Below are 12,120 nucleotides of genomic sequence, written 5' to 3'. Positions count from 1 at the left end.
ACTCACACTTCAAGCAAAGTTCCTATTTTAAAAAAAAAAAAATTGTTGAAAAATCAAGTTGACTCTAGAGCTGCTTAACTTAAATACATAAGCTTAGCTGCTCAGAGCTTTTGCTGAGTGTGTTCTAATGACGGAATATTTTTCAACTGCCAGCTAGAGTGCTTTTCTTTTTTTAGGATATAGTCTTCACAAAACAATCTATTCAGTGCTTATAAGAGGAATCAGATTTTCCAATAACAAGTCCAAATATTGTGGCGATTGCAAGAAATGTCTGTCTGTCCTTTCCTCTTACTAGCCAAACTGCTACAAATCTTTGTGGGGAGGGGACAGCAGTAATTACTTCTCAAACCATTTAAGGATGCTTCAGGATTTACCTCAAGATGAGTTAGCAAGAAGGTTGAGATTTAGAAGCCTATCCGGCAGATAATATTTAACAAAGGCCACATCGGATATGCTTATCTCTGAGGCTGGTGCACTCTAACCAGTTACTGACATGCTGGGCCACTTCTGTACCTGAACTGGGTGATCAGTTATCAATGGCAATCATGTGTCACATGATTCTAAAGTTTTTCTAGTCTATGGGCTAGGGTCAAGAGCAAACACAAAGGGCCACATAATTAACTCATTTATGAATTTCACATGCTTTTACATTTACAAGAGACACCAACTTTAAGCACAAATACACTTATCCTACAACTTCTTCCTCTTCTTTTGTATTTAGCATTTATATATGGATACCAATGCACCAGCCAAACTACAAAGTCTCATGGTTTAAACCAGAATCCACATACTGACAAAATTCTCTCTAACTCACATGGAAGAGCAATTCCAATGCTCTTCTCTGGCTATGGGAGTGCAAGTCCCACATCCGCTCCAGGAAAGCAAAAACACCTTAAGTGAGCTCCTACATGCAGATGTGGAAGATGAATTTTGTCCTATGAAATCAACGGCTAATGTGATTCTGGTTAACACTGTAGCAGTTATTACAAACATGGCTTGCATATATTGTAGAACTGCCAGTAAAATGTTGGTCAAAAGTTATAAGGTTAATTCTTTCATTTTCTACAAAATATATCACTTACTCTTCTTCTGGCTCAGGAGTTATCAAAATTAAGACTCCCCTACTTTATTTTGTGAAATCAGTTCATTCTCTTGTACATCTGTCTCATCATCTCTAAGTTGTTTTCTCTATATTTTCAGCACGACTGGAGTTCACATAATTTACTTGCAGAAAAAGAAATGGAGTTGCAGCTCAACTTTTGCTAATAAGTCTCAGACATTCTGTACAGTCGAAAATGCAAAATATCTCACATCAGTCACAGTCTTGTTATAAGATGGAGGAAGGGTAGGGAGAAAAATCTATGGCTCCTGCAAGTCCACTTCGTTAAGGATAAAGCCATAAATAGCTACATTAGTCAAAGTATCACTGAGAGCTATTGAGTATTTTTTTTGTTTGCATTCACAAGCTAAAACTATGCAGACGCAACTAATAATTGCAAGTGTACAATCTGACAGGGTTAGCTTGAGTGGTTGTATATTCTGCAAATGAAACAGGGGGACTCTGACACTGTTACCACCTGTAAGTGTTCTAACCATGTTATGGAGAAATGCAAGTAACATGTAACAAGGGAAGAGAGAAAGTCCATGTTTGCAGTGCTGCACATCAAATCACATCCATCTCACTGCTGTTTTTCTACATAATTAGCAAGTAGCTCTTTAAGGCAGAAGAGAGAGATTCTGTGGATCTTGGTGCTATTGGCTCATCGCACTCACATGGTTTCAGTGGTAGAGACTGAGGTACTTTTCTTCCTGAAGCGAGGTCTAAGGGGCCTAGGCGGTGCCTGTAGGGAATCAAGAGAAGGTTTTGTTGAAACAGTAGTAACATATTGTGTTTTACATCTTCAAAGTGATGTACAAATATTAATTTACTCATCTTCATGAGATCATGTAGTGTAGGTAGGTATTATCCACATTTAGAAATGAAGAAACAAAGACCTGACCCCTAATAAATCCCCATTTAAAGATTCCCTAAATAGGCAGCTGGGAATTTCCTCAATATGAGAGGATCCTTGAGTCGCTTAAAGGCCTGTAGCCAGCTCAACACCACCACCACCCTTCTGGGCTCCCGACTTAGGCGTGGCTAGAGCGCACCGTGCTTCAATAAACTCTACCGGTGTAATGACTGCTAGGAAGCCATTATAAGCTAGTGCAATTTACAGAAGCCTTGAGACTCCACTAAGTTATGCCATGATCAAGAGAGCAGAAAGGTGTCAGAATGCCAATTTTGGCACTCCCCTCCCCAGACACTGCTCCAGGGCACCTGAGAAATCAGTCATCTGGACCCCATAAAACCTAAGGCCCACTCAAGAGGGAACAATGCATGCTGCGACTTGTAGCCTTCACAGGCAGCCTCTTCATAAAAAAAGACAAGGACATCTGCAATCTTTTCTCCATTTTATGCCAACTGGATGAAGCTTGTGAACTCCTGCCAAGCTGCCAACCCAGATTCCTTGTCCGGAGAAAGCCTGGATACAGTTGGAAATTATTTCAGAACAGTACCATTGAAATTCTGCCATACAGTTACATTACTAATGTGGAGTTCTTAAAAATAGACCTCTTCGGACATAATAAGTGAGCTACAAGCAGATAGTTCACTGTACGACTCATGGGCAGATCTGCCAGGAGGTCTATCACGGCTGCATAAGTGGCAGGTGCCAGATTAACTCATGTCCCAGGTAGCCCCACTCCCCAGATGGGTAACAGTCTGAGAGAGAGACGGTACGTCTACACTACAGGATTATTTCGATTTCACATAAACCGGTTTTGTAAAACAGATTGTATAAAGTCAAGTGCACGCGGCCACACAAAGCACAATAATTCGGTGGTGTGCGTCCATGTACCGAGGCTAGCGTTGATTTCTGGAGCGTTGCACTGTGGGTAGCTATCCCATAGTTCCCGCAGTCTCCCCCGCTCATTGGAATTCTGGGTTGAGATTCCAATGCCTGATGGGGCAAAAACAGTGTCGCGGGTGATTCTGGGTAAATGTCATCACTCATTCCTTCCTCCATGAAAGCAACGGCAGACAATCATTTCGCGCCCTTTTTCCATGGATTGCCCTGGCAGACGCCATAGCATGGCAACCATGGAGCCCGTTTTGCCTTTTGTCACTGTATGTGTACTGGATGCTGCTGACCGACGCGGTACTGTAGCGCTACACAGCAGCATTCATTTGCCTTTGCAAGGTAGCAGAGACAGTTACCAGTTGTTCTGCACTGTCTGCTGTGCCATTGTAAATTGGCGATGAGATGACGGTTATCAGTCATTCTGTACCGGCTGTTGCTGTCATGGGTGCTCCTGGCTGACCTTTGCTGAGGTCGGCGGGGACACAAAGACAAAAATGAGAATGACCCCTGGGTCATTCCCTCCTTCATGTTGTATCTAAAAATAGAGTCAGTCCTGCCTAGAATATGGGGTAAGTGTACTAGAGAGCCAGTGTACCAGAGAGCACAGCCACTCTGTGTCATATCCCACAGAAATGATGAGCTGCATGCCATTCTAGGGGGTGCCCCTGCAACAAACCACCCATTGCTTCCCTCCTCCCCCAACCCTCCTGGGCTACCGTTCCAGGGTCCCCCCATTTGTGTCATGAAGTTATAAAGAATGCAGGAATAAGAACCACTGACTTTTTAGTGAGATAAAATGATGGGGAGGCAGCCTCCAGCTGCTACAATAGTCCAGGCAGGACATTAAACGGTGGTGGGGGGAAGAGGAGCCCAGCATCCCACTGCTATGATAGTCCAGGCAGTACAGAATCTTTTCTTTAGACATGAAGGGGGGGGCTGATGGAGCTCAGCCCCCAGTTGCTATGATGAGGACAGTTACCAGCTGTTCTGTACCATCTGCTGGGAATAACCGGGAGTCATTCCTATTTTTACCCAGGTGCTCCTGGCCAACCTCACCTGAGGCCAGCCAGGAGCACTCACGGGATGATGACAAGGACGGCTACCAGTCCTTCTGCACGGTACTGTCTGCCACCGGGGAAGGAAGAGGAGAGGATGCTGTTGTTCAGTGCCGCGGCACTGCATCTACCAGCAGCATGCAATAGACATATGGTGACAGTGAAAAAGTCAAGAAACAATTTTTTCCCCTTTTCTTTCACGGGGGGGGGTTGGTGGGGGGTAAAATTGACGAGATATACCTGAAACACCCCCAGACAATGTGTTTGACCCTACAGGCATTGGGAGCTCAGCCAAGAATGCAAATATTTTTCGGAGACTGCGGGGACTGTGGGATAGCTGAAGTCCTCAGTCCCTCCTCCCTTCCTCCATGAACGTCCATTTGAGTCTTTGGCTTTCCATTACGCTTGTCACACAGCACTGTGCTGTGGACTCTGTATTGTAGCCTGGAGATTTTTTTCAAATGCTTTGACATTTCGTCTTCTGAAACGGAGCTCTGATAGAACAGATTTGTCTTCCCATACAGCGATCAGATCCAGTATCTCCCGTACGGTCCATGCTGGAGCTCTTTTTGGATTTGGGACTGCATCGCCACCCATGCTGATCAGAGCTCCACACTGGGCAAGCAGGAAATGAAATTCGAAAGTTTGCGGGGCTTTTCCTGTTTACCTGGCCAGTGCATCTGAGTTCGGATTGCTGTCCAGAGCGGTCACAGTGGTTCACTGTGGGATACCGCCCGGAGGCCAATACTGTCGATTTGCGGCCACACTAACCCTAATCCAATATGGTAATACTGATTTCAGCGCTACTACTCTCGTCGGGGAGGAGTACAGAAACCGGTTTTAAGAGCCCTTTCTATCGATATAAAGGGCCTCGTGTGGACGGGTGCAGGGTTAAATCAGTTTAACGCTACTAAAATCAGTTTAAACGCGTAGTGTAGACCAGACCAGAGAAAGCACCCCGAGCAGCAGACAGACAATTATGTGGTAGTGTTAACCACTGGTGCATAGTTCACCCAACAGAGCTAAAGCATGGCACAGTTATTGTTTGCGAGAATCACACAGGAAACCAGTTAGATGAATCTTAAAGCAGTAGAAAGTGTTGCTCAGGTTAAAAATGCATTTAACCTCCACCGTGTAGCAAACTGCCTGTGCAGTAGCAGGACAGCATATTCTGACTCTCCATAACCTGGGAGTATTCATGATGAGTGCATGGTAGATGAATGACTATAAAGTGATACAACATACAAATCACTTTTCAATGTCCTGTCAAGTAGTTAGATTTGCTCAACACATAGGGCCAAAACCTGCCCTGGTTTAAGGGAGAACAGATATCATTGGCTTCACTGTAAATTGTGCCCGCTTACACCAGGCCTGAGTAGTGTGGGTCATCATCACGGAGCTTAACCTGGCATCTACAACCCACTTCCATTCTCTACCAGATAGTACCCCAAATCTGCCTTGGCCCCAATCCTTACACCAGAAAAACTCTCAATGAAGTTAACAGAAGTTTGGCCTGAGGATGATCTGCAGGCTTGAGCCTCTGGCAGTTTGTTGCACGGATGGCAGATCTAGCTGCCTGTGGTATTTACATGGTCCCCATTATCATAGTATCTGAGCACCTCACAATCTTGAATGCATTTCTCCTCACAATACTCGGCAGCTAGGGTAGTGCTATTCTCCCCATTCTACAGCTGGGGAACTGAGGCACAGAAAGACTAAGGCCCAGCTCCCCAAAGGTACTTAGGCAGCTAACTTCCACTGATTTCCATTTGAAATCTTTGGGGATCTGGGCCTATATGACTTGCCTAAAGTCATAGAGGTAATTGTGGCAGAGCAGATTTGAACTGAACCCAGGTCTCCGGAAAGCCCTCAACCAATGGGGCTCACCCCTCCTTTTTACTTTTGGGAATAGTCAGGAGATGATTTCTAAATATTTCTCAAGTCCTCTTGTCTTTCCATTAGTTTGCAGTTATCCAGGGCCAGCTTTAGGCCAATTCCACCAATTCCCACAAATCGGGCCCCGTGCCTAAGAGGACCCCACGCCCAGTGAGTATCTCTTCCCTGGTTAGAGGAGCCTGTCATAAACAGATAGCTAAGGGTTAATGTCTCTTTCACCTGGAAAGAAGTAACCTGAAACACCTGACCAGAGGACCAATCAGGAAACAAGACTTTTTCAAATCTGGGTGGAGGGAAGTTTTTGGGTGTGAGTTCCCCCCCTCCAGGTGTTCCCTCCCTGGGTTCCTGGAGAGATTAGCTCTCTCTCGGTACTTGTGTTTTCCAGGACTGGAAATAGGGAGGGTGGAGTCCCTCTGTTTAGATTCACAGAGCTTGCTTCTGTATCTCTCTCCAGGAACCCAGGGAGGGAACATCCGGAGGGGGGAAGGGAAATGGTTTATTCCCCTTTGTTGTGAGACTCAAGGAATCTGAGTCTGGGGGTCCCCCAGGGAAAGTTTTGGGGAGACCACAGTGCGCCAGGCACTGTATAGATTCCTGGCTGGTGGCAGCTTTACCAGGTCCAAGCTGGTAACTAAGCTTGGAGGTTTTCATGCTAACACCCATATTTTGGACGCTAAGGTCCAGATCTGGGAAAAATGTTATGACATGGTGGCACAGCGGTGTGGATAGATAGATAGAATCCAGAGGCCAGTAGGAATATTATATTTTTCTTTTCTCTGCTAGGGGCTTTTAAGCAGAGAGGGTTTGGTTTTAAAAAGGAACCAGAGAGAATTTTTTTTTTTCTGTTCTCTCCTGGGAGTAGCTTGCATATTAAGCAAGGAACCATTAAGCTGTGACAAATACAGGATCATTTGCTTAAAAGAAAAAAATGAATAAACAGCCTTATCCAAAAAGAATACAATTTAACACATTCCAGCAACTATACACATGTAAATACAAAAGAAAACAATATAAACCTTGTCGTCTTACTATCTTTGTACTTACAACTTGGAAACAGAAGTTTAGAAAGCTGGAGATAGAAAAATCACTCTCATAGCCGAGAGGTTACAGACACAAGACAAAGAACAAGGAACTCACACCCAAAAACTTCCCTCCACCCAGATTTGAAGAAGTCTTGTTTCCTGATTGGTCCTCTGGTCAGGTGTTTCAGGTTACTCCTTTCCAGGTGAAAGACATTAACCCTTAGCTATCTGTTTATGACAGCACCTTTTTAATTTTTACTCACCTGGCGGCGCTCCGGGTCTTCGGCAACACTTCGGCAGCAGGTTCTTCGCTTGCTCTGGGTCTTCAGCAGCACTTCGGCGGTGGGTCCTTCAGTGCCACCAAAGACCTGGAGCAAGTGAAGGACCCGCCACCAAAGTGCTGCCAAAGACTCGGAGCACTGCCTGGTGAGTACACACACACACACACACACACATATATACACACACACTCATCCCTGCCGGGGCCTCCTCGAAACTGTTCGAATTGGGCCCCACACTTCCTAACGCCGGCCCTACAGTTACCCACAATTGAGCTGGAACAAGTATATATTTCCAGATCACAGCACAGACAACTTCATTTCTGCTATCTTACCTGTTTCAGTCTTTACAACCAGACTCATGGGTTAACTCACAGCTGGCATTTAAAGGTCTCTGCACAGAACCATAGAATTGTAGGACTGGAAGGGACCTCAACAGGTCTTCTATTCTACTCCCCTGCACTCAAGGCAACACTAAGTATTATCTAGACCTTCCCTGACGGGTGTTTGTCTAACCTGCTCTTAAAAATCTCCAAAGACAGAGATTCCACAATCTCCCTAGGCAATTTATTCAAGTGCTTAACCACTCTGACAGGAAGTTTTTCCTAATGTCCAGCTGAAACTGCCCTTGCTGCAATTTAAGCCCATTGCTTCCCGTCCTATTCTTTATCATAACCTTTTCTGAAAAGTTATCATGTCCCCTCTCAGTCTTCTCTTCTCCAGACTAAACAAACCCAGTTTTTTCAATCTTCCCTTATAAGTCATGTTTTCTAGACCTTTAATCATTTTTGTTGCTCATCACTGGACTTTTTCCAATTTGTGCACATCTTTCCTGAAATGTGGTGCCCAGAACCGGACATAATACTCCCGTTGAGGCACAATCAGCACGAAGTAGGGCGGAAGAATTACTTCTTGTGTTTCGCTTACAACACTCCTGCTAATACATCCCAGAATGATGTTCTCTTTTTTTGAAACAGTGTAACACTGTTGACTCATATTTAGCTTGTGATCCACTCTGGCCCCCAGATCCCTTCCGAGGCGGTCATTTCCCATTTTGTATGTGCGCAACTGATTGTTCCTTCCTAAATGGAGTACTTTGAGATCTCTCAGGTCTCCTCCCAGCTTCTCGTGTAATGCCAATGCCAACTGCTTCTCTGTTCTACTTCTCTTGTGTTTTCAAGACATCAGATACCCAGAGGAGGGGGGGGGGAGAAGTCTTTAAATATTTGCCACCCTTTTAATGCAGGCAGAGGAGCTCCTGGCAGAAAAGCGGTGACTTTCTAAAGGGGGGGGTGGGATTTGGTTTCTTATTCCTTCAATACATGAAAAAACTACACTCGCTTCTAGCACTAGCTGTTACCCTGCTCCCTATACCCCAGACTTGGATTTAACTGACCTTTGGGTGCCAGGGAAAATGAGTTGAGGATGGTTTCTAAGAGAGCCCAGAGGTCCATGCTCTGTAAAGTGAGAGGCTGAGACCAGGCACTATACGGAGAAGCACTCTGCTAGTCCAACTCAGTCCCAACCTGGGACAACCCTGAAGGCCCAGCTAAATGATGTGAAAAGACCATGAGGTGCATTATACTGGCTCAACCTATTCATTCACCCATTCCATTACCCTGCCTCTGGCAGTGGCCAGTATCCGAGGCCTCTCCAACATAAACCTAATATCCAGTGGGACCCATTCCATTATCTTTTTATTATTAATTGTTTATATTGCTATAGCACCTTCCAACCAAAGCTCATGCCACACTTTGTGAACACTTTAATTTAGCCTCTCAATCCTTCTGTGAGGTAGCCCATGATCCCATTTGTACCGATGAGGAAACGTACAGGTGGTTTTGTTTAGACACTACACTGATGAGTTCATTAGATTAGAAAGATCATTTGCCCAATGTCAGAGGATGTCTGTGGCACAGCTGGCACTAGGACCCAAGTCACTCAGGTCCCAGGCCTGTGCCACAAGCCCATGCTCAATGATCTCTTCATCTCTGAAGAGCACTATGGACCTAATGGAAGATAAATATGAGACAGAAATATCAGAACTGAGGCTTCCAGCCAGAAGGGCAGAACTTGGAGAGGCTCCCACTGGAGCAGCTGCAGAAGGTGATCCTGGGTATAAATCCTGTAGTCTTCATAGATCCTACACTGTGCATGGAGCTGCCAGAGGCATAGACAGCATGTCTGGAATAGGAGCCATCCAGGGAATAAATAGAGCATCAGAGAAGTAGATCCCACAGTAGCTTTGGAGAGGGCTGCTACTGGGGCAGGAAAGTTACCCTGACAACAGAGAAATTATTGCTGCGTAGTTTTGGGATGCACCTTGGGTAGGGGGGAGGGCAGGGCTCTGTGCTGGGGGCCCACTTCACAGTTTGTCTGTGAGCAGCCATCGTCTCTCTTTCCCTTCATAGTAGAATCAGAGAGGGGGAAGCACCCTAGCCTGAGGAGCTACTATCCAGAGGCAAGGAGACTTCAAAAAGGCCAGGTCTCTTCTCTCCCTCGCCACCCACAGCAGGGCCAGGGCTGGGACCGGCAGACAGCAATTCAGGGAGTTAACATGTAGCATAACTGGTGAGAAGTCATTGAGATGTTCAAAATTCCTCCCCTGTTAATGGTCTCAGATATTATTAGAGCCATAGATAAGGACACTTTACAGCAACAAGTATTATTTTTAACCCAACAATATCCCCTTTCATACTCTCTCTTTGAGCCAAGTTAAGAGTGTAACTGTTCTGTCTTACCCATTGGCAGAGATTTCCCACCTTTGATTTCTTAGTACCTGTATCCGGGCAGACACCAGCTGCCTCCATTTCCCCAAAGATCTGGAAGGCTTCCTCATATCTACCATCTCTGATTTCTTTTAAGTATTATTCCTTTGACTTGTCTGCCTTGTGGCTGTATTTCCTATGAACATGAGTGATGCTAAAACCTTTTCTGGCAAAGCACAATGTGTGCTCTTGTATTCTTTATATGTCTATCTGTCCTTGTTACAAATTAAAGCATACTTGCTAACATAGGGCCTGATTCAAAGCCCATTGAAGTAATGAAATCAGTCAAGAGAGCTATAATATCAGTGAGCTTTGGATTACGTCCATATTGAATATGTATCAATCTGGCTCTGAATTCTCCCAAAGTTTGGGGGTGTTTGGATCTAGAGTTTTGGTCCTGGCCCATCTCCCCAGCTGTCTTCCCCTCAGATATGATAATAAACATTTCCCTTAAGTAAATGCAAAGTGAAATGGAGTTTTGTACATCTCCAAAACCTCACATCCAAACACCTCAAAACTTTGGAAGAATTCAGAGATAGCTCCTAATTTTGCAGCTCTGATTTGTTCTTGTACGTATGGAACTTAAACTCCCATAGGGAGATTCCACCCTTGTAGGAAGTGCTGAATATCCAAGCCCAGACCCACCCTGCAAGACTGAATGTCGGCCTCAGTGTTTCCATTCCAAAGAGAGATGTCCTTCTGGAAATCCAAGCAACCTTGCAGGTTGCAGCACCTTTTCCAATATGGAAGTACCTCAAGAGCTTGCTCCTTCTTTTTGAGCCGTCTGTTCTTGACCATGTGATCCAATAAATCATGCTCTTCATCATCTGAGAACACTAAATCTTTTGTTTCACAGTTTGTCTCACGAGGCTTTTCACACGCATCATCCATGTCTACCTTAACCACTTACAACAGCATTTTAAAAATCTATATGGTGAAAACAAAGGATAAGGAAGGTCAGTGGTGACTTGGCTTCTGCTGTTCATTTCACTAATCCCACCCCAAAGCCAGGCATCTTCCAGAGAGTAATAGAAATGGGGTTGATATATCACACTCTAGTAACAGTGGTTGTGGTGTCAGAAACCAAAGTGGCCCCAGCTTATGGTGTGTTGATTAGTTGTGCTGGACTTTCGAAACAGAATTTAGACTAATTTAACAGCCCATCTGATGTTATGCAGATTCCATAAGCAGTTGGGTTTAATCATATTTGGATCAATGAAACGGCTAACACTCTAGGAAAGCCTTTCTGGCAGCATATTGATCTGAACAAACACACCAAGGGCAAAGTTTCACCTCAGCCAAAAAAACAAAACAAAAAACCCAAACTTGTAACTGAACCTGAGGAATTATTTAGATGTCCTCTTGCATTATCCACTTTGGTTGTGCTCACGCTACAGAACCGAGCCATTTCTGGGTGAATTAGTATGGCTGCGCTATCAGTAATGGTTCAATATGCCCATCCTAGCCATGCTGCCTTGTGTTCTGAACTGCTACAGTTTTGTCTCATGTTTAGTGCTCTAACTCCGTTCAGTTCCATTGCCCTCAGGACACCTATTCCACAGTTCCTGGTACTGCTTCCAGAAAGGAGTGGATGCTGGGAGATTTCCAAAGCCACTCTGACTGCAATCAGACATCACTGATGTAACTGAATTTGGCCCACTGTGTGCAGACTGCAAATGTTTGTTAATAGTTAATGTCTATGCAGCATTTTGAACTTTTTAAGTGCTGTATAAGTGCTATTCTATGGAGGCAGTTCAAGTCATTAGCAGTACTGGCAGATTGTGGTCCAAGGTTGCTATGGTGTATCCAGACAGTTAAATGTAATAGTATTTTTAATGGTAGTACAAAGTATGAATCATTGAAATGGTACCTAGCTCCAACTAAGCCTCCTACCCCTCTACTGACAATTTGCTATGATGCTTTTATAGTGCTATGGATGGCTTATATCTTTTCCATTCTGAATTGTCTTGGGCATGGAAGCTTTTGCTGCTTGTACAAATATTAATGACAATCACTGGCTCAAGGTCCAGTCAAACCTAAGATTTTTTATAATCATCTAAAAACAGCATAAAAATAGCAATTTCTACCACTCAGACTGGTGATAAGTGCACAAACGTGATCATAAGAGGATCCTTAAATTCCTGTTAAGTATACTTAGCATTTTAAGTCTTCAAAGTACTCAACTAATAATTTGTCAT

At 44.4% G+C, this 12,120-nt stretch overlaps 1 protein-coding gene across 4 annotated transcripts in view; it reads right to left on the bottom strand.

The window, feature by feature from the left end:
* Positions 1 to 967: 967 nt before the first annotated feature.
* Positions 968 to 12,120, bottom strand: part of REEP1 (receptor accessory protein 1) — a 104,457-nt gene continuing 93,304 nt past the window's right edge. For 2 of the 4 annotated variants that reach the window (XM_030564616.1, XM_030564615.1), the window contains 2 exons: positions 10,676 to 10,827; positions 968 to 1,841 (listed from right to left, as the gene is read on the bottom strand). In XM_030564616.1, coding sequence (XP_030420476.1) covers positions 1,770 to 1,841; positions 10,676 to 10,827 — 224 coding nt within the window. In that variant the 3' untranslated portion in view covers positions 968 to 1,769. Of the gene's footprint in view, positions 1,842 to 10,675; positions 10,850 to 12,120 lie in introns of those variants that run through there. The other 2 variants (XM_030564617.1, XM_030564618.1) reach the window with 2 other exon arrangements.

The sequence above is a fragment of the Gopherus evgoodei genome, chromosome 5 (assembly GCF_007399415.2).
Source record: "Gopherus evgoodei ecotype Sinaloan lineage chromosome 5, rGopEvg1_v1.p, whole genome shotgun sequence".
In the NCBI taxonomy this organism is placed as follows: Eukaryota; Metazoa; Chordata; order Testudines; family Testudinidae; genus Gopherus; species Gopherus evgoodei.
This window is presented reverse-complemented; position numbering and strand designations above follow the sequence as displayed.